Source organism: Chlorocebus sabaeus, chromosome 22 (genome assembly GCF_047675955.1).
Source record: "Chlorocebus sabaeus isolate Y175 chromosome 22, mChlSab1.0.hap1, whole genome shotgun sequence".
Classification (NCBI taxonomy): domain Eukaryota; kingdom Metazoa; phylum Chordata; class Mammalia; order Primates; family Cercopithecidae; genus Chlorocebus; species Chlorocebus sabaeus.
The window spans coordinates 63,420,622-63,448,082 of record NC_132925.1 but is presented as its reverse complement, the minus strand read 5'-3'; the positions used below and the strand labels follow the sequence as shown (position 1 = coordinate 63,448,082).

The window sequence follows — 27,461 nt, the reverse complement described above, 5'->3', positions numbered from 1 at the left end:
TGGGATCATTGAGTTTAGAAACTAAGAACATAGTTGTGCTGGTTTTAGAGAGATAAAGTTACTAACTATTCACCTATTCTATTTTCCTTTTGCTTTTGAATGCCAAAAGCCTCCTGCAGATGCTGCACATGTTTATTTACAGAGCAACGTGCTTGTGTTAGCTGTTTGTTTCTAAAGTTTTTAAACAGATGACATTAGAACTTCCAATTTTCTCTTTAGCAACCCAAATATATTTAAATTATAAATTGAAAGATATTGGACTTTTAATAATTCAAGCTTTCTAAGTATTATTAAGTTCCATAAAACTATTTTGGATAGGTAACTTTTTTATTTCTTATCTTCTCTAATCTTCACTTCAATATTGGAACAACTAGACATACGCCTTCTTTTGTTTGCATAATTTTTCTTTTTAGTGTTTATGTAAATACATAGAAGGAAAAATGAGTAAAATATATTCAAGAAATGGTATTAGAATACTAATGTAGCTAATGCTATGCTTGGGAACTATTTAGGAAGAAATAGATTGGCTTAAAAAGAAAGTTACAGAATTTAATCAATCTTAAGAGATCAGCAGCATGCTATTATGGAACTGTAACTTTAGAGAACATCTATATAACAGTATGATCACCAAAAACTGCAGCATATGCTGCCAAGATTACGTGCATATTTTAAGTGCAAGTTAGAGGGCTCCACCTTCCCTTTTTGCCTGTGGTCGTCCTGATTATAGCACTCAAAGTATTGCATCTGGGTAATCCTTCATTCCCAGATGAGTTGAGAAATTTGGTCCTGTTGGTGTGACCAAAAGTTCCAAGTGAAATAGCAGAAATTGTATGGTCTTCATGCATATAGGTACAGGCTGGGGAAAGGTTTGGGCTGATATTTGGCTTTGCCCTTTCTTGTTTTGTTACCTACAGTGAATTACCCGAGTTTCTGCACAGTCACTTTGCATTTTTTTGTAAAATGTGAATAATAATGCCTTTCTCACACTTATTTTGGAGATTAAAGATAAATACGAAAGTGCAATGCATTCTAATATGCAAAGTGCTATATAAATATAAGATGTTTTCCAGAACTCCAGCAAGTTTCCAGCATCGATGTTGGTATATCCAACACTTCCTACATGACATCTGCTGGAGGCACATGTCTATAAGTGAAAGTTAAATGTATGTGAATTGTACATGAATTTAAATATGAATTTCTATGTATTTGTCAATAGTTATTGATTTCAAGTCTCAAGTCATGTTTTTGAAAACTACATCAAGACTCTATTCATTTGTATAAAATAGTTTGTTTTTTAAAAACAGTTTATCAAGGCTTGTATAAAGTAATATCCTTTTGAATAGATACATACATACATACATAGGTAAATCTAGGTATATTTTTAATGTTGAGTTTAAAAAGCAAATCTTTAATTTTAGTGTGACTTATCTATTAAAAGCCCTGTCTTCTCTATATTCTCTCTACTTAATGAAAAAGCCGATTGCAAAACAAGAAGATTGATTAGGGGTAATAAGCTTGGTATTCTAGTAATAAAAATCCTTGCCAAAGTCCAATCTTTACACAATACACTGACTATATTTCAAGGCCAATTTCTAATCCTATATCTAAAACATGGCAGGTGTTTAATCATTGTAGCAGACGCTGTCTATGCCCTTAGTGAATCTCCTACCCTCACTCCCTTCACCCCTAGGATTTGCCACTGTAACCCTGAAAGATAACGTGGTGAAAACCTAACTAAACTGAAGGTTATTTTCTGGCCTAAGAAGCATGTTTTCCTCCAAGCAAGAAAAGACAGAAGTGCCTGAGAGCTAATGCTTCCCAGAGCAACTCTCAAGCAATTATAGTTGGGGAACTGATAAATACCCATCTTTCTAGCCCCGTTGTTGAGTTCCTGAGCATTGTTCTGCACTGCCTTCCAGTGGTTCCCAGAGGAACTGAGATCCAGTTGATGTCAATGGCAAATGGCTTGATAACAAATCTTCATTGGCTTCATTATCTTTCTGAGTAACCCACTATCCTACCAATGTTTCTTGGGATCCCAACAAAAATTGCATTCAAATCCTTGATTCAGAATTTACTTTGGGGGGAACTCAAATCAAGACAATAATGTTTGATCAGTAAATCAATTCACATGTACAAAAAAATGTGCACATGTGCAGACAAGAAAGCTTTTGCCTGTCTGTATCAAAATAGGAACCATTTGTCTTTCTTTAACCTGGTTTATAACAACTGTTAGAAATGGAATTCAACTAAGTGTTGTAAGAAGTGAATCATTTATAAATTAAGATGGAATTTACTTATTACTGTACTTTGTCTCCAGAGATTCTTTGAGTGTAAATAACATAGATGAAATCATGGAATATTAAGAATAGCAAAGTAACTGAGAACTCTTTCTCACAGCTATCAGGTTGGCCCATTGAAATAACAGGTAGACCCTGGAGATGTTTCATAAAGCGGGCTTCTGCTAAGGTCTGCTCTGATACCTGCTATGTGATAAAAGTTCCTGACACTTAGCAGGAGTTGATGTACTGGTATTCCACCTGCAAATGGTAGGTCTGCAGGGTACACCAAGCGCTATGATATTCATTCTGGAAATGTAGTGCTGAGCTCAGAGAAGTAAGTGGGGTGTTAATTATTCATGACTAGTCACATAAAATCATGTCTTATACTCAGTTCTGCCCTGGAATGCAGGATACACACAGGGAGGTACTCATTGATTCCAGCAGGAGCTATATGCAAGCTTCCAAAGGAACAATTAGTCCTTCAGTGCCTCATTCAAAGGCTGCTTAGGGGGTTGTTCTCCTTGAGTTAATGGGAGTATGAGTGTTCAATGAATGGAGATTAGCCCCAGAAGACAGGGAAGCAAATTAAACCCTTATTTTGATTTGAATTGGGAGTGAATAAAGTGTTCACTGCTCACTAAACTCAAGTGAAGTTAACACGCAAGAATGAATGGAGACTAACTTCTCTGTGTGGCAAGGAAGACCTCAAGGCAGTTAGCACCTGGGAACCTCCAGGGATAGAACTGAGACAGAGGTGGTCATTCATCATACTCTGGGGTGATAAGAATTTTTCAGTAAATGCTGTATCAATGTAGATAAATCTTCCTAGAACCAATAAAAATGCCCTTTGCCTTTTCTATCTTCTATTACAAGTAATTGCTATTCACCTTGTTATGAATATCTTGAAAGTAGTCACAGAGTACTTGCAGTGCCTGGGGGATGGAAAGTTCGAAGGAAAAATGTAGCCATCTATCATTGGCATTCATGAGAAAATTCACATTAGATGTTTGAAAGGCAGGTTCCCAGGAGGCAACTGAGAAATCAGGAACAATATTGTGCCAAAAATACCACTCTGGCCAGGACGTCAGGGAGTTTATGTCGGGTAGAGTGAAGGAAAGCAATTTGGAAAGAAAAGATATATGTGCTTTTCTATATGCATTTAGTTTATTTATATGCGTACATCATCTGAAAAACTAGTATGTTCTGGGAATTGACAAGCAGATTGAGCCTGACGTTTCTAAAATATGTAACTGTGCTTATGTTTCTTTTACTCTAAAACCTCTGAATAACGTCTTGCAATATGATCAATACTTTTTCAAACTCATATTTTTAAAAAATCTGTTTGCAACCAATAAGTCAAAAATGGGATGTGCTCAAATATCACTTTATATTTGGGAGGTCAAGTTTATGCCATTAGAGTTTACATACAGATTACAAAATATTTTTTCTTTCTAGAGATGTGCCTACTCTAGTGTCATAAAAATCAGTTGTCTCATTGATGACACACCAGAGCTATATGTTTTTTGAAATGTGGGCTGGATATGGTGGTTCAATCCTGCGATCCCAGCTCTTTGAGAAGCTGAGGCAGGAGAATCATTTGAGACAAGGAGTTTGAGAACAGCCTGGGCAACATAGCGAGACCCTGTTTGGGGCAGGAGGATCATTTGAACCCGGGATTTCAAGGTTAGAGTGAGCTGTGATCCCACTACTGCACTTCAGCGTGGATACCACAGAGAAACTCTGTCTTAAAAAAAAAAAAAAAAAAAAAAAGTGAAGATGTAGGTGGATGATATCATCCTTGCTGGGGGTCACTTTACTGCAGAAAGAATTTCACTTCTTTCCCTCTTCTAGAGTGTTTGAATAACAGTCACTTGACAGTTCAGCTTAAACCTGCTTGGTTTTCTTCATTCCCCTTATTTAAAAAAGTCATATGTATCTGTTTTCAAGGAGACTGTACTGAATTCTATCAAGATAACAAGAAGAACAATAAATCAAAATTATTATTGCTTCTGAGAGGCTTTTTCTATAATATCCCTGAAATACATTTAAGGCACTCGTAAGTAGCATCCAATCACCCACTCATTCACTGAATGAATATTATTTAATGCATCACATATATAAGGACACATACACAAGATCCTGAAAAATACACCAAGCCATATGTCGTAAAAGGAGACATGCCACAAATATTTTATTTATTCATTTATTAAAGATAAATCAATTAGAAGTTGAAAGGAAAGTGGAAGTACTTTTAAATGAAGGTTTAATGAAAATTTTCGTAGAATAAGGTCATTGAATCTTGACAATGATAAAATTAGAGAATTCCAAGGAGAGGGACCAACATAAACAAAGATGAGACATTCTTCAAATAACCTGATCTTTTCAATTTGGTTGTTTTGAACTTACTTTTGTAGTAATAATAATAATAGCAGCTAGTAGGTATTGAGTGCAGACTGCCTATAAAATATTGTTCTAAGCAGTTTACATGAATAAACTTATCTTTGCCTTAAATGTGAAAAGTAGCTACCATTATTAGCCCCATTTTACTGATGAGGAAACTAAGGCACAGAAGAGTTAAGTAACCCACACAAATCTTTCACCTAGTGAGAGGCACAGGCCAGATTTAAACACTGGCAGCCTGGCTATATAGCATGGACTCAGCTGTGACTGCCCTCTCTTGGGGAACTCATGGAGCCGGTCAGTGACTTTATTTTCTTTTCCATTTTCCTACAGACAGGGGGAGACTGACAAAGTCCATGCTGTCTTGGATATGTGAGCTCAGGGCCAAGCAAAATAAACTCCTAGATTATGTTGGTAGCTATGCTCTAGAATTGGGACTTCTGATTACATCATGCAGGGAAAAAGGATGACTGTTAGGGAAACATGTATTCTCATGTTTTTCTTTCCTTCCTTGAATCCTCTAAATCTGACTGGTCGCCATCAAGACTGAAGCAAAGGCAGTGTCTAGAGCAACACCCTGCTGTGGATCTCACTACAGCCCTTCCCTTCCTGGATGTTTTCTCAAAAGTACCTTCACAATCAATCTGCCTCCTGTGCTGTAGGCCAATTAATTTTTTTTTCAGACGAATTCCAAATACATATATCCAGGTAGCTAACAATAATACTGTGCTTCCTGTAAATAATATGAAAAGACCACTTATTGTGAAGTCAAAAGATCTGGGTACAAGGCCCAGATTGACCGTATAACATTGATGTGCTTTTGGTCCATTACTTGAAGTAGTGTTATATCACTTGGAAGTCGGCCTCCTCCTTTTGACCACAGCGTCTCGACTTTTACACTTGTCTTTATTGAGTTGCCTGCTCTCCCATCTCAATTTGGAAATCTGAGACCAGAGTTGTTGCTCCATTTACTCAACTAATGTTGCTGATGATAAGTAGTAGGACTGTCACAGAGTCCTTTGAATTCCTGGCCCAGTGTTCTTTCCACTGAGCTAGTTAACCTAAGCCCTTGGGGAAGCTCTGCAGAAGGTACTTTTTCTTCCCTGTAAGTGTGATTTTAGCATCCTGACATAATCCCCTCCACACTGCTATAGCCCATGATACTCTTGCCTAGACGTGGATACAAATTAAGATCATAGTTTTGTCCCAAGTCACCTACATTTAGAGGGTACAAAATGTAAAACAATGCCTTTAAAAGAATATGAAGAATTTATCCTCTGTGGTTATAGGAAAGTGAGTTAATCTCCCTGAACCTCAGGTTGTTTTTTTTTTTTTTTTTTTGGGTAGTTTAAAAAATCAAATGAGACAATTTATTTAAGAAAGCATCTTTCACATTATAAATCAGTTTACAAAAGCAGGGTACTATTTATATAAACATGAATTCCAGATGTTAGAAGGTGGCAATGTCTGCTGTTAGTAAGAATGCAGGAAGCACACAAGCAGTGTTGAAAAATCTTAGATAATATTTTAATCCCCTGCCCTTGGAGAAATGTATCATGAGGTCAGTGGGTGAATTTCTTTGCCTGCAAATTGTATCTCCTTTGGATACAATTTGCAAAGGGCTGAGGAATGAGGTTGGACCCCCAGGCCCCATACCACAAAGTATTTCTGCTCAGCAGTCATATAATTTGCAAAAATAACCCACCCTCAACAAAGTAATGCCTGATTTAAGTTTCTGCAATTTCTAAAAGCCAGGGCACCTAAGATACTGAGATGAAATAGCATTCCCTGTTCCCAAATGAGTTACGCTATTTCTCACTCTTTTTTTATTTTTATTATTTCAAAATTCTTACCTCTCTATTGCAGAGAAATTTCCCAGAGTTTTGCAGCATCACTGTTGACAGGCAACCACATTTTCCTCCCAAGGCAACTCCTATTTCTGTGAGGTCAGGATTGCCAATGGGAGCACATATCAGGGGATGGGTTGATGGAAGAGAAGGCAAAAGGTCCAATTGTCCAGGGGCTGGGGACCATGAACCTTAACCAACAGGAACAGAATGGAATCAGTGTACATCCTGCTGTCAGTGCTCTGTGATTATTTCCCCTTTCCTTCTCCTAATGGATACACTTGGAAGAAAGTGCATTCTTTCTCAGGAGAGAGCTCAGAACTGCACGGTTTTAGTGGATTTATTGTGCTATATATATACACACACACACACACATATGAATACACTGTATATACACTACATGTATATGTATTATATATATTAGTTTCAATAATTCTTTTCTAGGTAGGTCAGAAAATTCACATTTCTCTGCATTATTAAAAAGAAGTTATGAGGCCAGGTGCAGTGGCTCACACCTATAATCTCAGCACTTTGGGAGGCCGAGGTGGGTGGATCACCTGAGGTCAGGAGTTCAAGATCAGTCTGTCCAACACGGTGAAACCCCATCTCTACTAAAAATACAAAAATTAGCTGGGCATGGTAGTGAACGCCGGTAATCCCAGCTACTCGGGAGGCCAAGGCAGGAAAATCGCTTGAACCTGGGTGGCGGAGGTTGCAGTGAGCCGCCATTGCGCCACTGCTCTCCAGCCTGGGCGACAGAGCGAGACTCTGTCTCAAAATAGAAGAAGTTATGCCATCTTGGGTGGTCAGAGAGTCACTGATGGGCATGAAAGCAGTTAAAATTCACCCAATTTTCCTGACCACTTTTACAAAACAGAGAAAATTTAGTAAGTTAATCTCTTACCGATATCTTGGGCTCCTTGAAATTTAGAGAGTTCTATTACATCCTTTATTAATTGACCCTAAAAAAATTAGGAGCAGTCTGTGTGGTAGGTAGTATTGTCACAATATTTACAGTGGGCAACCCAAGAACAGAAGTTCTAAGACTTACACAAACTACATTGTTAGCTACTGACACAGTTAGGATTCTGAGACCTCTGTAATTATTGTCCATGCCTCTTTCCCCTTGATTAGACTTTCCCAAAGCGTGTTCTGGGAAGCGTTCACTGTTGGAAAAGTACTACAGAAAACTGAACGCCATGATCATGGAAGTTTGGGAAACAGTGCAGGCTATACCCCTGTCTTCAAGTTCCGTAATGTACATTGGCACTGGAGAGATACAGAAATCCTGCAGGAAAGAAACTGTTTCACCTTATTTAACCTTGAATTTTGCATATTATTTAGCTGCATGGTACTTTTTTTAAGCCCCATAAACACACTGTAGGAACCCTTACCCAGTGCCATCCAGCTTTATAACAACTCAGCGTGGGAGGCCTCAATTTGCACCTCTAATAAGTAGAAATGTTTCCTTTTCAACGTTCAGATTTGAGCAAAATCTCCCAGAGTAAGCTTTGAGCAAAATTGTAAAGTCTGTAAGACTGGCCATTGTGATGAAAAATATGGATTTAGAATTATGATGATACTGGTCAAATGAGGGATTTTTCTGCCACTTATTAGCTGTGTGCACTTTGTCCAGTTACTTAGTTCCTCCCAGTTTCAGTCTCTTCACCTGTAAAATGAAAGCAATAATTGTATACCCCTTATTTGACTGCCATGAAGATGAAATGAGGCAGTGCATGCAACGCCTGGCATAGAATCTCCCTTCTGTTCAGTATTTGATAAATTCTATTATTACTATTATTCTCATTATTTTCCATTTCAGCCTACCTCCTGGCATCCCATTCTGTCTCTTCCTCCTCCTATTTTTCTATCCTGTCACACAGTCTTAAACGACTCTGCTTCCAGCTATCTTGCTTACCTGGTATAGTGCAGAGATGCTATAAACAATGCCTTCCAAGACTGGGCAGGTAATATGAGAGAGTGAAGGGACTAGGTGTGAGACAATAGGGGGTGTCCCCCAAACTATGGCAAACACTTGTGTTAAAGGGCCAGTCACTCCTGGTATTTGTGGTTGTTAATGCCTTTTTGTTGTATTTTTACTGCATGGAAATATGGACTAGTGATACCAAATTTTCAGATATTTAATGAGAAGTCAATGTTTATTTTTATATGTAATTTTCCAATTTTTAAACACTCTTTTTAAGAACCTGTTAGAGTACCAGTTGATGACCCCTGGATCAGAGGGTTTTTAGCATCCTGTTCTTATATAGTAATAAAGAGCTGCAAGTTTAGAAGTGTTTCAGAGGTCATCTAGTTGAACTTCTACTTGATCAGAAATATTATTTATAATATACTAAAAAAGGTGTCACTTATCTACTCCTAGTCATAGAGCACTATGCATCTCATGGAAAAAAACATTGCACTTTGTATGTACAAACTCATTGAATTCTCTTATGAACCCATGAGGTAGATGCTACTTTTTCCATTGTAATTATCATGTAATCCAGGCTTAGAAAACCAGTTTACCTCTTCTAAAGTCACAGAGCTATTAAGTGTCTGGTAGATTTTAAGAATGGAATTCCAGACTGTTTAGGTTTCAAAGCCAGTGCACTTAACCACTGGCTAAACAATTCTACTTGTTAAAATGCTCAGGGCTGATATTAAGCTGAAATTTGCTGCCCTGAAATGTCCACTATTTGGTCCCAGTTTTGCTCTCCTGAGACACAAATAATAAGTTTAATCTTTCTTCCACAAGACAGCCCTTCAAATATTTGAAGATGGCTCTCCTCTGCCTGCTAAATCCTCTCTTCCCCAGGCTAAACATACTCATTTCTTTTCACTGACCCTCATAAGTCATGGCTCTCAGCCACTTCATCATCCTTGCACTGCTCCCCAGGAGAGTATTTCAATTTGTCAAAGTTCCTCTTAAACCATGATGCTCAGAAGGGAACACAATCCCTCTGTGTAGTTACACAAGTGCAGGTCAGGATGGAACTAGCACCTCCCTGGTTTTGGCCACCATGCTTTTATTAATGCAACCTGAGTAATGCCAGATTTTTAGCAACTGTGTAACAAGATAAGCAAACACTGAATATTGGTCCAACTTCACACTATAGAATTTTCTTATCTGCTTTTTTTTTTTCAAACGTGAATTGAAGCAAAGCCACTTTAACTCCCTCTACTCCTACTCAATATATTTAAGCAGGTCATTTTTAAAATTTAAATATATTACTTAGTACATATTCTTATTAAAATAACATCTTTATTTACTGTTTTGGCTGATACTGATCTGTTTCATTTGCTTTTCTTTAATTTGACAACTGCAGCAAAACAGAAGAGAAAGAAATATTTTCTGTAGTGTGACCACTTTTTCTTAAATACATTCAAAAAGGGATCTTTCCTCTACTGCTCTAATATTGCTTGCAGATAAGTCTATTTACATTTCCCCCAAAACAAAATTTTAGAAAGTACTTTGCACACATTCCTGTTTTAATAGGATCTTGCTATATTATTGTTTTATTTAGTTTTTTTTAAAAAGTTGGAAAATAGGAAGCAAAAACACTGAAAAGAAAATCTGCTGCTTGCCATTTTACTTAAGTATATGTATTCTATATCTATATAATTATATATTTATTTGTATGTATGCATCTACTTCATTATTTTCATTCCAGATATTTCTGATTTCTGCTATCTGATACACTCACTATCTCTTCTAGCTTTCTGTGATTCTTAGGTTAATCAACTATTCAATAGGATTGGGCTGAGAACTTACCACTAGAAACTTCTCTCTAGGCCAACTTTTAGCCCAGGGGTTGGAAAACAATGGCCATGAATTAATTATTCTTCACCTGTTTTTTGTAAATAAAGTGTTTGTTTCAAAAAATGCCATCTCCATTTGTTTATGTCTTGAGTAAGACTAGTTTTGCATTCTAATAGTACAGTTTAGCAGTGTCAACAGTGCAACAGCGACAGGGCTGGATGTATTTGCTGTCTAGTCCTTTATAGTCTTTTACAGAAAAGATTTCCCAGTCTCTGCTTTAGTAGTTAGTAAGTAGTCCCTGCATTCTATTATTGAATTCATTGCTGAGAGCTGAAACTAGCATGATTTCCTCTCCCTGTACCAAATGACACTGAAAGCAAAAATAATTTAGCTACTTGCTTCAGGAAATTCTTGCTTCTAGAGGATAAAACTTACTTTTCAAGACCAACATCACCATCTGTATCAAGAGCCTGACCTTCTTGTACTCACCAAATTAAAGCTATTATGCCCTAATCTCTACCAACATCTAACCAGCTCCTCATCTTGCAAGAACAACCTTAAAATCACTTAACCCAGATCATGAAGCCCTAAAAATATTGTTACAAAAAAAAAAAAACAAAACAAAAAACTTCAGCTGAATTACATTTAAAGGACTTTAATTGAGTAATGAACAATTCAAAAATCGGGCAACCCCTGATTCTGAGGCAACCCCCAGAATCCCAGCAGATTTGGAGAGACGCCAGGGATACTTCGTCATCAAAACAAATTTGTAGACAATGGAAGGGAAGTGACATACAAAAATCGGAAGTGAGGTACAGAAACAGCTGGATTGGTTACAGACTGGCATTTGCCTTATTTGAGCACAGTTTGAACACTCAGCAGTGTATGACTGGTGGAAGCATGGCTGCTGGGATTGGCCAAGGTTCAGCTATTGTTATAGGCACATATTCCTAAGATAGGTTTTCAATCTCATCTACCTATTAAGTTAGGTTACTGTTGGTCCACGAGGACTCAAATATAGAAGTATGAATTTCTTCACAGGCCATTTCTAGTTTGTATTAACAATATCATCCACTTACTTCTCCTTCTGAGAAAGTATTACAACTATGCCAAGTTGTATTCTCCCTGACTATGGAAAGTCTAGCAAACTCAGATTTGCCCAGTGAATAAGTATTTCTTGTCTCCTTTTTAGGAATGGAAAGTCAACACTACAAATCCTCAAAGCTATAGCAGCATCACTCATCCACATTCTCATATTCTGATTAATATAAATACAAAGAGCATTTCTATAAGATATAATTACGTGCACATTGCAGATGGAAAAACAGGTGCACACAGAGGCTGGAGCTATGCTTTGGTGATGTGTACGGTGTCCCAGATCAAGAGGTCACATAGTAGAAGGGACCTTCAATCAGGGATCTGCCTTCAAGTCCCAGGTCTCATTCTAGGTCACGAACTAAACTATATTTAGTTAATTAACACCTATTTATGTAAATAATGACAACTACTTATCTCCTCTAGGCCTTGGTTTCCTCAGGTATGAAAGTAGAAAGCTGACCTCTATTATCCATATAGTTTCTTTCAATTCTGAAATTCATTGAAAGTATAATTTTTCAGCAGTCTTAAAACTAATTTCTTCACACTAGTATCTTTCAGCAAGACTCTACGGCCTCAAGCAAAAGGCATATGAGAGAGACTCTCTTGATGACTGAGTTAAGATCTACAGCTTAGTTTCTCTGATTAAAAAAAATTGTAGAAATTATTCTGACTATTTCCATAACAAACTTATTTGCATTTATTTCATGCTGTTAACAACTTAACATGTAGTCATGGCTCCTCTAAGAAAAGTAGTACTGCTTCTTCTATGATCACATTAACACACTGTGTTGTATCTTTCTACTAATCTATCATCTATTATGACTGCCTATTTTGAGAGCTTGGCATAACAATTATCATAAGTGATAGCATTATATTCTGAAAACAAAGAATTTGATGGCACAATTTATCTTGCTACTTTGCCTGACTTAATGGTGGTGGGTTTTCCTAGTCTATACTATATTTTTCTCAGATCACAAATAGTTCACTTTTTAATTTATTATTGATTTAGCTTGATAGTAAATAACTTCATGAATGCTAAAGTTGGAAATCTGTTATAAAAATTATTAAAAATCTTCTCTTCCTTCTGGCCATGGATTTTTATCACACTGAAATAAAACTGTGGAGCTACCTGAAGAAAGTGAATTTGAGATTTTTAATTTATCTGGTTTAGTTAATTAACTGGTCAATTAAAAACAAAAGGGCAATTAGTACTGCACATATTTGTTTTAATGATGAACATGACAACTGAAAATTGATCTTGAACTTTACTATGAAATCCTTTAGTGTTAAAACAACGTTGCTGTAAATAAGGGGAGAATGAAGCCCATTAGGAGTCATGCACTTGCAACAATGATTTCCTGATAAACTAAAGCAACACCAGTAAGACAATTAGAGAGAGAAGCTGCCCAATATTTTAATATTCCTCCATTGACCATTCTACTGGCCTGCACTTACACCAATAACCAAAGCCTTTCAGTAGTAGTTTCTACTTTTCCTGCTGCCAATGTGAGAAAATCATTTCATGTACTGCAAAAGAGGTAAGAAAAAGGTATAATTTGTAATTGACCTGAGGATTTCCATAAACAGTATGTATTAATGCCCATAATTCTCCAGCGTCCAAGTCGGTGTTGCCTAGATGTATTTATAGAAATTAAAAAGCACAATGTTGAGAGAATTGGACAAGAATAATTTCCTATTTTCCTCCACCATAGAGATGTCTTAAATTATTTTAGACATTCTCTGTAGCTTCTAAGTTAGATTGAGAAGTACCAATCCTTCATGAGCATCTTTCAGAAGCTTATTTCAGAGCTATGAGTGCACATCTACCCCGTCTTTTTATTCAAGAAATTGAACCTAGTTCTCACTGAAAAAAAAAAAAAAAAAAAAAGCTGGAAAACTCCTCTGTAAAAGATAAATGAGAGAATAACATAGATACCATCTCTGTTTAGGTTGACTTTCATTGTCTTTCAAGTCTGCTGGACAAACCAAAGTTTAACATGGCCGCCACCTTCCAGAATTCTCCTGATGCCTGAGGTCCAGCCATTATTTGACATCTGCATTTATTCCTGGTTTCCTGGCAATTGTGCACATTTATAGACTAATGAATGGTTTTAGAGCCAGGAAATAGAGTGAGTGACACTTTTCCATTCCAAAAAAAAAAAAAAAAAAAGATTATTCTAAACCAAACAAAGAAAGTCTTAATGTTGTCTGGTTTAAGTATAATTAGCACTGCGTATAACCTCACTGTCACAGCAATAATTTCTGAGTTCTTTCATCTGCCTTCAGGGATCAGAAGCAAGTCAGGGAAACATGGTGAGAAGAGGTCATATAAAGACAGGGCTCACAGTCTGAAGCTACTTCAAAATACAGGATTGCATCTTTTTCTACTAAATACATGGTATTCTTGTTGAGTATGTATACAATGAGTTAGAGAAATGCAGTTGGATAATCCTTTAACAGAAATCTTCACAGCCAAATGTGTTTTAGGGTTTAGAATTCATTAAATGAGAGATCAGCAAAAGAAATTCCAGAAGCATGAAAGCCAGAAAGGGTCAGATAATAAATATTTTCAGCTTTGCAAGACATGTGGTCTCTGGAGCAACTGTTCAGCCCTGCCTTTGTAGCACAAAAACAGCTATAGACAGTACATCAATAAATGGGCATGTTGGGTTGCAGTGAAATTTTATTTACCAAAAAAAGGCAAAGGGCCAGATTTGGTCAACAGGCTATGGTTTGCTGACCCTTGTTTTAGCCTTTAGAAAGGCAATGTGGTACAAATTTTTATGTGTTTCTATATATTTATAAATTTATGTGTACAATTTATATGCATTTCTATATACTTACAGATATGTGTGTACAAATTTATATGTATTTTTATGTGCATGTATATACATATTATAGATAGATATGTACATTAAAGATACATATAAATTTGTGTGTGTGTGTGTGTATATGTACGTATGTATATGCCCAATGAGCAATACACTTATCATCAACCAACATCTTTGTTTCAGCAGAAAAATACATAAATATTTATAATAAGTTGAGTGAAAAGATCTAAGCAACCACACATTGCTTGGTGTGTATTGTCTGGGGACAATTCTCTGCCACCAAATAAATTTTGCCACCAAGTTTACATGTAATTTTCAAGTTTCAAAGATTTTTTTTTAATCGCAAGAAAAGGGATTATGGACCCGTACATACTCTTTTCTTGAAGTGTTTGAAATTGTTAATTTTGTACTGAAAAATTTCATGCAAGAAAAAGTAAATACACGTGGTCTTGGGGGACAAATTTTATCCATTAGTAACAGAACAATATTCTCAGAAGTTAGTTTATGAACCAAGATACTCACTACTCTGGGCCAAATTATCATTTAAAAGACCTCATCTAAAACAAAATGCTGGTAATACATTTTTGAGACTCTTTTTAAGTTCTAGAAGTTTCTTTACGTTAGACTTATATACTGATTTTCCTTTATTAGTCCATTTTGCCTCAAGTGACCTGTAGGATTCCAGGAACCTAGAATTAATTCCTGTGGCTATTTTGCATGTCAGTGACTAGCATAAATTTCCCTCACTGAATATTTCTACTCTATTCTGCTGTGAGTAAATAACTACACTTTTCTTATCTGCATTGTTGTCATTGAGCCAGAGTATTCTCCTTCCTTAGGCATTTAAACTTTTACGAATGAAACTTTTACAAATGGCAACCGATGCGTAAGTATTAGCTATTCAGGCTAGCATTATAGAGGAATGCCAAATAAAACATCTTTTGGGCTTTGCCCTCATTATAGTATGCTGATAAGCAATCAGATGATAAAGGGCAACATTTGCTATGAATTATACACTGGATGGAATCAAATCATCTTAGAATATTAGAGCTGGAAGAAACTTGAAGGTGACTTCTAGGTCAAACCCTTCAATTTTCAAAGGAGGAAACTGACAATGACTGTGATTGTACATGAATCACTCAATGTTACTCAGCTGGTTAAGAGAAAGAGACGATAGTAGAAGCAAAATCTCTAGATTCCCAGTATAGCCTTTTTCTCCGTAATACTAGGTTGTTCAGCTGTCAAATACAAACCTAGCTCATGCTTACTGAGTAGCTATGAGCTCTGCATTAGGCACCACGCCGAGTATTATGAGTAAGTGTTACACATGGTGTTTATCATCAAGGTAAAGTACAAAAACCTTGGCAATATAATGGAGTCTTTGATAAGTGCAAGACTTAGGAGAAATATATTTTGTCAGTCTGCTCTAGAATCTATAAGAGAAACTTCATATAAATTTGGAATAAACAATAAAGGGGGCCAGGTGCTGTGGCTCATGCCTATAATCCCAGCACTTTGGGAGGCCAAGATGAATGGATCACTGGACGTCAGGAGTTCAAGATCAGCCTGGCCAACATGGTGAAACCCTGTTTCAACTAAAAATACAAAAGTAGCCCGGCATAGTGGCATGCACATGTAATCCCAGCTACTCGGGAGACTGAGGCAGGAGAATCACTTGCTCTCAGAAGGCAGAGGTTGCAGTGAGCCAAGATCGTGCCATTGTACTCCAGCCTGGACAACAAGAGTGAAACTCCATCTCATAAAAAAAAAAGGTGGCGGCGGGCGGAGGGGGGGGGGCTTGTCAGATTACTTAGGCAGAAGGAGACAAAAACAAAATACCAACAGGACTAGGCAAAAATTTGTCTTCTTGGCTCACATATCTTAGAATTCCAGGGGTTAGGTAAGATGTTTGATTCTACAACACGGGGTATGATTATAGGTTCCTTGGATGATGGAATAAATCACAATAACACTCAGATATAGAAAAAGCAGAACTCTGCTTCTTACAGCTCTAAATTAGTCAAAGGCCACAAAAGAAATTGTACCGAGGAACAGAACTACAGCAAGTTGGGACTGTTGGAGGTAGCTTGCAAATGGAAAATGGGATAGAGATGACTAGGCTTTGCAGGTCTCTGGACGAATGGGTATTTTAAATAATTTTCTAGCCCAAGGAAGTAGGGACTGTTTCTGAGTGTTAGAGATTTGGGGATCTATGGTATTTGGATCTATGTGTATTATAATCCAGGATTATTAAAGCCTAATAAGGGATATATTTGGCATAGAGCCTTAGCAAACTGTCCATGAAGGGGAATTGGAAGTTTTTAGCTGTGGCTGCAAACTTTCATCAAGATAATGGTTGTGAGATATACCAGATCAACAGGTTTATTATCTCTTGATTACTTAATGGAGAGATTACACACTTTTTCTAATAATATTGACAAAGGTCCTGGCTTCGACTGCCATTGGTTTCAATTAAGCAATATGCTGAATTCTTTAAAAAATATTGTAGCCAAAGAAATAGACTACTGATTGACAATGACCTGGTCATATGCTCATTCCTGCAGCTGGAAGGTGGAGGCAATAACTCCCTGACTGTATTGTCTGATGGTATATAGGGAGATGGTTCCTCAAAAGAAAGTCACAGACGTTTTATCACAAGAAGAAAACAGAATTATTGGTTAAAAAAATAATGAATATCCATTAAATAAGTGTACCATGTAATTTATGTTATAAACTGAGGCTTTTTTGAGAAAAAGAGTCTATTGATAATATTGATAATTCTGCCATGACAATTGGATACATGGAAACTGTCCAGTGAAAACAAATATCTATGGTCATGCTACCATTGTACAATTTTTTAGAGAGATACAGACCGTAAGGAGGAATTCTATATTAATTAATATATTAATTAAATGCATCTATATAGAGATAATACATAATGCACGTGCACAGGAAATAGATCTTTGTCACAAGATTGGAAGTATTTAGTAGTAGTCTCGTGAGAAAAGGAAGATGAGAAACCTATTGTGTATAGTCTTGAATATCATTTCAAAGACTTTGGATGTTTGTGAAATTGAAAGTGATTAAACTCTCCATTGAATAAACAGGCATTATTGGACCAATCTTTGTTTTAGGAAGAAAATTTTGATGTAACGTTTAAATGAGTAGAAAGGACAGGAGATTTAGGGCAGGAAGACTATTCAGAGATCCATTTCTTTTTTAAAATCTTCAAAGCCACTACTCTGTTTAAAACCTTCATTATTCCTTTCTTGTACTATAAATGTAGCCTTTAATTACTCTGCATAATTCCACTTTTTACTCCATCTCTTTCATTCTCCACGGTGGCCAGAGATATAACGTAAATTTTGATTCTGTTCTGCTTTAAATTCTCAATTATAATCTGAAAGTACAACATTCATACGCATTAACATGTCCTAAATGTCTTGTATGTTTCAACCTCTTTCCCTTTCTCCAACCTTGTCTCATGCCACAGTCCTTCTGAATATCAAACCGGACTTTCTCACATCTTTGAACATGCAACTCAAGCCTTGCTATAGGACCTGGGCACACTGTCTCTCTTTTGTTTAGGAAGCTAGTCTCATCCTTCCTTCATATCTATTGTAATCCCTACAACTCTTCACTTTTCACCCCATGTACACATACTCTTTGCCTGGCAAAGAGTTACTCATATTTCAAGCCTCAGCTAAAAAATGCTCACTGAACTCCACCCTATAAATCTCATACATCTTACGTTTTTCTTTAACATTATCATATTTACTACACAAATATTTACCTGTGTGTGTAAGGTTTTTTTTGTTTTTGTTTTCTGTTTTCGTTAAATGTCTCCCACAAGACAGCAGTACCTCAAAGGTAGAAATGAAGGAATTTAGGTTCACCATTAACACCTTAGTGCCCATTGTCTTGCAAAAAATGTAATTATATAAGGAAATAAATAAATAAATGTTTATGAAAATATAATAAATGAATCAATGGATATAGCATATGATCTAATTTATGTAAGGTGTTGCAGGTTGTGGTGTCAAAAGGATTGGAAAGATGATGTCAGATATGAGAACATTTGAGAAAGAACATTGACTCAATATATATGTTGACCCCTCAATATTGTTTTTTTTCCTGTGATTTTTATCCTTTGATTAAATTTGGAAAGCATTTAATTTAAATTTTATTTAAATGTTAAATATAATCAATGTTTTTGGTTTAAGATGAAGGAACTCATGACACAAAGAAATGAAAGATTTTTAAAATTTAAAAATACATCAGAGAACTGATAAAAATTTTATTATTTCCTATCATCACACTTAAACTCCACACACTTCCAAAAAATATTTAAGATTTCAATAAAATATGTTTCCACTATGTTAAAATTTCCAAAGGCTCTTATCACTTGACATATAATAGTTTTATCAAATGTAACGTACTACATCTCTTGATAGAAAAGCTGCAAAATTATACCATAAAAACTCATAGAAATAATAAAGGCAATAATAGTGGCTGTTTTTGTAAACAATCAACCATACTCTTTTACAGTCATAGAGTTCATAATAACTGAGCTTAATTGTCAAGATTAGTTGCTGAGCTTACCTACATGAGTTGCTACAGAGCATGGACATAGATGAGTTTATTCTGAGCTTATTCTAAGTTTTTATGAGTTTAGGCGCTTTTATGAACCTCTTATTAGACTTCTCTTTTGGGCTAAAGGCCAAACTAACACTTTATCTTGATTTCATTTATCACTACGTAGCTTAAATGTCAAAATAAATTAGAGAAAATTATGATGCAACCCCTTAGGAAAAGCATGTGTCATACCTGAAAGATAACACTGCTAGAAATTGATTTCTTGTAGAAATGTTGTAGCACAATATTAATTTTATTTCTTGTGATATTAGGACAAATAATGTTTTCTAATATTTGAGGTGTGAATTGAAATGAAGAAAATATGAGCTGAAATTACTGGAGTTTGCAGAACAAATGTATGTGTAGAAAGCATCCATGTAGGTTGCTTTATTTTGGATAATAATATTAATACTAAATTGAATTAATATGCAGCAAATATATGCTTATTAAAATATTCATATTTGTACATTTCTCATTTCGTGACAATTTTGTCTCTTTCAGACTCTTGAGATACTGACTGGAAGATAGACTTTTTTTTTCCATCTGATTGTATGGGAGAAATTTTTGACCTTAGAAAGTGGAAATGAGGTTGCTATGGAAACTGGTAATTCTGCTGCCACTCATAAACTCTTGTGCAGGTAAAGTGTTCTATTATTATGAGTTTTGATTGATAAATATATTGGCATTGTATTTCTTTCTACGGGTGAAGCAATTTTCAAAATGCACAATTTGTATGTTATTTGAACGACTAAGTGATAATGTTTTGAAGGTAACCTCTATGACTCAGACAGGGAAAGTTTAATCCTTAAAAATGTATCAAATGCCAGTTTTAAACAGAAACTAACATTATTACATTTATAGATTGTCAAATATGACATTTTTATACAATGTAATTATGTAATATTTAATTATGTGATAATGTAGTATGACATTTTTATAAAAGAATGCAATTAAATATTTTTTACCACCAATAAACAGTGAATAATTTTTCTTATTTTCATTATAGTGAAGTCTTTAAAAAAATTATAATTAAAACACATATTTTCTCACATGTTTAGAATTTGATATGACAAAAAAATCAAAGCTACATTCATTTAGAAGAAAAGGTGATATGAAATGTTACCTAAGGACTAGAAATAACCTTAGATATATTTTATTTTATATTATTTTATTTTTATTTTTATTTATTTTTTTTTTTTGCGACGGAGTCTTGCTCTGTAGCCCGGGCTGGACTGCAGTGGCCGGATCTCAGCTCACTGCAAGCTCCGCCTCCCGGGTTTACGCCATTCTCCTGCCTCAGCCTCCGGAGTAGCTGGGACTACAGGCGCCCGCCACCTCGCCCGGCTAGTTTTTTGTATTTTTAGTAGAGACGGGGTTTCACCGTGTTAGCCAGGATGGTCTCGATCTCCTGACCTCGTGATCCGCCCGTCTCGGCCTCCCAAAGTGCTGGGATTACAGGCTTGAGCCACCGCGCCCGGCCGATATATTTTATTTTTAATTATTGCAAAAGAATAGACAAGAACATGTTTTTATATTCATCTTAAACATGTTAATATCTGTGTATCAGTTAACTTTTGCTTTGTAACAAGCCATGCCAAATGTGAGCGCAATAAAATAACAAATAGTCATATATTTAGTTGATAAATCTGTGTGTTGGCAATTTAGGATGGGCTCAAATGGGTCTTCTTTTGGTTTTGCCTGGGTGCACTGCATCTTTGATAAGCTGAGCCATCTGAGACATGACTACTCTAGAACATTCCTAACTGAGAGAACTGTGCTGCCATGGCTCTGGTCCAAATGTTACCCTCTATGAGTCTGAGTTCTTTTATATGGTGACTGCTCAGGGTTTCAAGAAAACAAAAGACAGAAAGATGCAGCATTTCCTGATGCCAAGGCTTGGAACTGCTACATTGCCATTTCTGTGACATTATTTTGATAATTATAAGTCACAAGACCAGTCCAGTTTCAATGGATGTGGAATGATACTACATCTCTTGATAGAAAAGCTTCAAAATTTTACCATAAAAAGGCCATAGAAATAATAAAGGCAATAATTGTGGCTGTTTTTGTAAACAATCAACCCTAGTCTGTTACAATCATAGAGTTCATAATTACTGAGCTTAATTGTCAAGATTAATTGTTGAGCCTAACTACATGAGTTGTTACAGAGCATGGACATTTATTACATCATGGGATTATCAAAGAAGCCTCTCTTCTACCATGCTATGCTTCTTCCCCCTGACTATGTGATGATAGGTACTAGTGAAGTTTCACATACTTATAACAAAGCAGTAATATATTGAGAGACATGCAGAAATAAACATAATAATTTACAAGGCAGAAACACAGTAATTGCAAAGGACATATATTTTATAGCAATCCTGAGAAATAGATATGCTGATCTTAAAAGGAATGAGAATGCTAACATATGCAGAAATCAACCAGGAGATTCAGAAAACCACATAAATAAAAGCAGTTTTACCACTAGCAAAGCTAACAGCTAGAAGTGCTATAGTTATATTTACTCAGAGTGATTACAGTATTTTCATTGGTGACACTTCTCAGTCTCTAAAACAAAGATTTGGGGTTAAAAAATAATTTATTCTTTTTTTGATAATAGATTAAGAAAAGACAGAAAAAGTCATCAAGATGCCCCCAAATCATACATGTATGAATAAGAATTATATTCCTACTCTTAAGTTTCATCTTCCTGTCAAAATTCAACATTAACATTTTGCCCTTTAAATATGTATATTGAATTAGCATAGGATCTCTAAAAGACCTTTCGTGTTAAATTGAAATAAATTATTATTCTCAGAACACTTATCAAATCTGAGAAATACTCCAGCTCTTATATTAACTTTTATTTATCCAAATTGGATGTGATTCAACATGTCCTGTTGCTTTATTCTAATGGGTGAAATAATCATATACCCTTGGTGCACAATTTCCTTGTGAAAGAACAGATTGGATCTATTTTTTAAAGCCATAGCTACTTAAATAAGATAATCTAAGCTAAACATTGCCCCAGAGGTAAGGATGTTGATAATGATATACACAAGAGAGCATTGCTTTAAATGTGTTTGTTTTGTTAGAGATTTCGTGGTGTGTCTCCCTATTGGCAGATACTGTTTTAGTTTAGAAAATTAGATTGTCTGATAATAGAGTTCTATGACTATGCATAGTGATAACATCTTGTTTTTCCAAAATATACTTTTTATTCATTCTGAAATACCAGCAAATCTTTCACAATTACTTGCTTTTTCCTTGCTATTTTAATTATTGTAATTTTTCTAAAAGGTTGATACTTTAAATCTCCCTAGACTCTAAATTAAAACTTAAAATTTTTTGACAATCTCTCCTCTCATTTTCTAAAACTTAACTGCAACTTCTAGTGCCTTTATAGACATTGGCCTCATAGGCCTTTACAATGAAACTTAATCCATACAGTCATACATGATTGATTCTGGGACACTTTTAAAGTTTTGAGTACTTAAAGGTTTGATTGATCTATTTTAGTATTTTTAAAATATTAGAAGAAAATCAAGGCACATTTAATTAGGAAATACAGTTACTAATTGTATACTTTTTAACTGTTTCAATGATATGCATGACAGGCTAAATAATGGCCCCAAATATATCTAGGTCCTAATACCTGGAACCTGTGAGTGCTACCTGATACAGTAAAGTGGATTTTGCAGGTGTGATGAAGTTAAGGATCTTCAGATGGGGAGATTAATGGCCCTGGATTATCCAGATTGTAAGAGGGAGGCAGAGTTAGACCTGACACAGGGGAGGCAATGTGGCAGCAGAGCAGAGGGAGATGTGAAGATGCTGCACTGCTAGACTTCAAGACTGAGAAAGGGATCATGAGCCACGGGGTGTGATGAAGGAAGCTCTAGATGCTGGGAACGGCAGGGAAAGAGATTCTCCCCTCGATCTATGGAGGGGGCATGACTCTGCCTGTACCTTGTTTTCAGCCCTGTGAATCCCATTTTGGACTTCTGACCTCCAAGACTCTGAGAAAATAAATATGTACTGTTTTAAGCCATAACATTTGTGGTGACTTTTATAGAAGTCATAAGAAACTAAATTCCTATGTTTCTTCCTTACTATGCTTTAAGCTTCCAGATGGCAGGGACTATATCTTGCTGGCACTTGGTAGGGATTCAGTAAATATTTGTTAAATGAATGAATTAATTAATTACCAAAAGTTATTATATGTTGTTGGTCCTATTTATGTTATCATAGTAGAATAAATTTAGTCATATAATATCCTCTGGGGAACGGTTAGTCTGGTTCATTCCTTTATGGTTGCCAGTGTGTATTAAAGTTATGGTCATAAGTTTCTAGAAGTAGAATTTTAATAACATTTTAAAAGTTTTAAATCATGCCCTATTTGAAGCTCTGTGAGGGTGGGATATTTCATCTGCTTTATGTTTTACTGCTTCTCCATCCCCAAATACACGGATTCTAAGTATTTGCTAAATGAATAAAAGAAAGTTTCATTCACTTCAACAAATATCAAAATATATTATAAACTATGATGTGCCAGGCAAGGAGCTTGGTGTTGACCTTTAATGATCGGTCCATGGTTCCTGCCCTCTTCGACCTGACAGTCTAAACAGGGAAACCAGCAAGTAAATCCACTTCAGTTGAGATTCTGCCCCTTGTGACAAAAAAGTTCTTCACTAATACAGATTAGAAAATTTGGTTTTGAGGTTGAGTTAGTAACAGAACTCTACTGGGATATATGCTTATTCACTACTGAAAATGAGGAAAAGAGCAAATAAAGGAATTATAAGAAGCACAATAATTCCTGGAAGGAAAAAAATATCAAGAGGTTTAATATAGACTAAGAACGTTTATTTTCGGCCTCAAATTTACATATCTTAGAGTAGAAAAAATATATCAATGAGATAATTTGGATAACCAAATTAATATATGGAGAAAAATTTATAACTGTAAGTTTAGTTTTTGTCCTTGTAGACAATGCACAGATTGTTTTCATGAAGAAATATTTTATTTATTTATTTACTTACTTACTTATTTATTTTTTGAGATGGAGTCTCACTTTATTGCCCAGGCTGGAGTGCAGTGGCGCCATATCGGCTCACTGCAACCTCCACCTCCTGGATTCATATAATTCTCCTGCCTCAGCCTCCTGAGTAGCTGAGATTACAGGCATGCACCACCACACTGGGCTAACTTTTTGTGTTTTAGTAGAGACGGAGTTTCACCGTGTTGCCCAGGCTGGTCTCAAATTCCTGAGCTCAGTCAATCCACCTGCCTCGGCCTCCCAAAGTGCAAGGATTACAGGCTTGAGCCACCACACCCGACCCAGAAATATTTTATTTTTAAATAAATACTAAATAATGTCAGTAACGGGTAGAAGCTGAAAAACCACATAGGGTCAAATTTTGTTGACCCTAGAATGTCACTTGTATAAGAAACCCAAGATTAACTGATGTGATTAACTGTCACATTTTCCCACAGTGAAAAATTCTCAGAATGCACGAGATGATTCTATTTTATTAAATCTTTCACCTTACCATGGTTCTTATGTAAAATTTGAGAAATATTAGACAGATTTAAAAATTTAAGTTCCGATCTTTAAAAATTTGATAATTATTAAAAATGTTTAATAAATACTTGATGATAATAGGTTGAATCATGTGCCATATCTGTTGTTATGAGTTAACCAGGGTTAGAGACAGCACAATTTTAAATGTGTGGACGATTAGAAGCTCTGCAGTCCTTAAGAAGAGTGTCAGTGAGTGTCAATTATAGATCAAACGTAATAAATAATAGCAGAATACTAGTTACAAGGAATGTGATTTTCCTGACATTCAGTATTCATAGAGTCTTAAGAATTTCTGCCTAATGTATTCTCTCTTGACACTGTTATTTTAACTAAGTACTACTATTTAAATGGTAGTGTATAAAACGTTCACTTGGTTCATAAATATAACCACTTTTTTGTCATTTGTGTTTGTTTTGCCATGGGTTAAGGACTTTTATATGTATTTTATGAAATTATGGACTGAATACCTATTTGGTTAGTTCTGAAGAAGTACCAGTTATTCAGTATGAGACTTGGTTTTGTCATGAAGAAGTGGAATAATTCAAAAAAGTCAACATAGAGCTAGTCACATTTATTGGCAGAGTAGAATCAAAGCCCTCCTTGAGGCATTCTAATTATTGTATTATGCCAACAGGGCCTAATGAGCTAGTTTCTCCTACTATATTAATTACTCTTGAAGAATAAACTGAGACTCAAAATTATAGTAAGTCTTTGCTGCCATCATTTTTATGTAATGTTTGCTGACAAATGTGGTTATATTATTTTCAAAACTTCTCCCAAAGTAGTCGACTTTTAACACTAAGATAAAGTTGTTTTTAGGGCTGATACCAGTAAAGAAAGAAAAAATCCTGGCAGGATTTTTACGTAGCTTACTGCTTTATAAATAACACAGCCTGAAAGGGAATCTGGGAGAAAGTCTACCTCTTTCTAAATACTCAGTCAGGCACCTAGGAAAAAGGGACATTGGAAAGTATTTATGATTACCTGAATTTCACTCTATTTCAAACATAGCCTTTTATTGAATTGAGAGCCAGAGCAAATGAACTACCTGAGAGAGAAAACCAGAAGAATGAAAATATTCACTATGACCAAGATTTCTTCAAAGACAACGATGTATCACACAGCAAATCCATGAAAATTGGCAGGTGTAATAAACCTGCTTTGCTCAAGGATCCCAGAAGCACATAATGCATATTCCTTTGGGTCAGAGTGTGAATGAATATTGAGTACATCACAACCCACACTCTGCCTACGGTCTTGTTCAGATTTATTGTTAGCATAATAGCACCTTTAGGAATGGAACACCGGGCTATATTTTTAAGCCAAGTGACATCTTTGCAATTTCTAATAGAAATGGTCCAATTTAGAAATGCTGAAAACACCGTTTTCATGCAGTGCCTACTGATAAAGGTGGTTATATGATTATCAAACCTTCTTCCAAAGTAATTGATTCTTAAACCTTAAATGAAATTGTTTGTTAGGACTGATAACAATGTAGGCAAAAAATTATGTTTTGTCAGCATTGGGAGGAAATGATTGGCATGCAGACTGGCACGCTGCAGGAAATGTAGGCTCTTAGTTGAATGGAATGTGAGTAATTGTGTTTTCACCATGAAGTCTTTGAAGAAGAGGGTCAAGTATTCTATGGAAGTGGTAACACCAGGTCATGTTTTCACTTTAAGGGTACTCAAAAATAGCTATGCCACGACTTGAAAATAGCATGGAAGGATTCATAATATTTTTCTTTTTTCTTTTTTTTTTTTTGAGACAGAGTTTTGCTCTTGTTGCCCAGGCTGGAGTGCAGTGGCACAATCTCGGCTCACTGCAACCTCTGCCTCTCAATTGAGTTCAAGCAATTCTCCTGCCTCAGCCTCCTGAGTAGCTGGGATTACAGGCATGCGCCACCATGCCTGTCTAATTTTGCATTTTTAGTAGAGACAGGGTTTCTCCATGTTGGTCAGGCTGGTCTCAAACTCCCGACCTCAGGTGTTCCGCCCGCCTCAGCCTCCCAAAGTGCTGGAATTACAGGCGTAAGCCGCCGCGCCTGGCCCAGGATTGATAACATTTTTCTTCCTCCAATTTAAAGAATTCCAGATGCTTAAAATCAAACTCCTTGCCATTCCATCAAGTCACGAAACAGTCTGTCTTCTTCTGCCTACCTCTTTCGTCTCTACTTTTACTTAACTTCCCTTTGCTCACTGCATTAGAGCCACATTTTTTTCTTACGCTCCTCGAAATATCAAGATTGTTCTCTCCTTAGGGTCTTGGCGTGTGCTGTTCAGTTGTGTGAAACACTCTTCACATCTTTCTATGACTGGCTCTTTCCGTTATACCCATCTCCACTCAGTCACCTCCATAGTCTGACGTTCCCTTAGGACCTTGTCTGGGTAAGTAGGCGCTTATCGCACCATTGGTCCTAGCCACCATCGTCAACCATTTTTACTGTTTTCAATGAGCTCATCGCTATCTGAAATTAACTTATTTATACATATTTTACTATTGCACTTTCTGCCTATACCTAAAGGAATATAAGTTTTATGTAGGTAAAAATATTGTGCGTCATATAAGTGGCTGCATCGCTGATGCCTAGTACAGTGCCTGACACATAGTACACACTCAATAAATATTTAAAATAAATGAGCACGTTATTGACCTCTCAAAATAAGACCCCGAGGCTACTTGGGGATAAATCGATATTCCCAAACACCTTTAGCAATTGAACTGGTTATTGTTAGAATCTACTTTTAGGCATAAATGTTTGAATCACAATACATATTTTGGGCTTAGGATTTTTTTTAATTTTTAAAAACTATACTGTATACTGAAAGCAGAAAACTATTCCTAATTTTTGAAACTAATACAGTTTGCTTAGACACACTTGACCTAGGCAGGTATAACTTCAGTGTGGTTTGTTCAGGGAGTAGCACATTTAACATACAGCCAATGCTGTTTCAGTATTACTGGGTAGCAAATACACATTGACTTTGTGTCAAAAATAACTTAAATATTTAAACTTGTGGCTGT

The 27,461-nt window shown here is 35.9% G+C and overlaps 1 protein-coding gene across 4 annotated transcripts in view; it reads left to right on the top strand.

Annotated features, from left to right (window-relative positions):
- The window catches only part of CNTN6 (contactin 6), a 305,105-nt gene that overhangs the window by 37,915 nt on the left and 239,729 nt on the right, over positions 1-27,461 (top strand). For all 4 annotated transcript variants that reach the window (XM_073009923.1, XM_007985017.3, XM_007985018.3 and 1 more), the window contains exon 2: positions 19,355-19,491. In XM_073009923.1, the coding sequence (XP_072866024.1) occupies positions 19,437-19,491 (55 nt within the window). In that variant the 5' untranslated portion in view covers positions 19,355-19,436. The remainder of the gene's footprint in view (positions 1-19,354; positions 19,492-27,461) is intronic.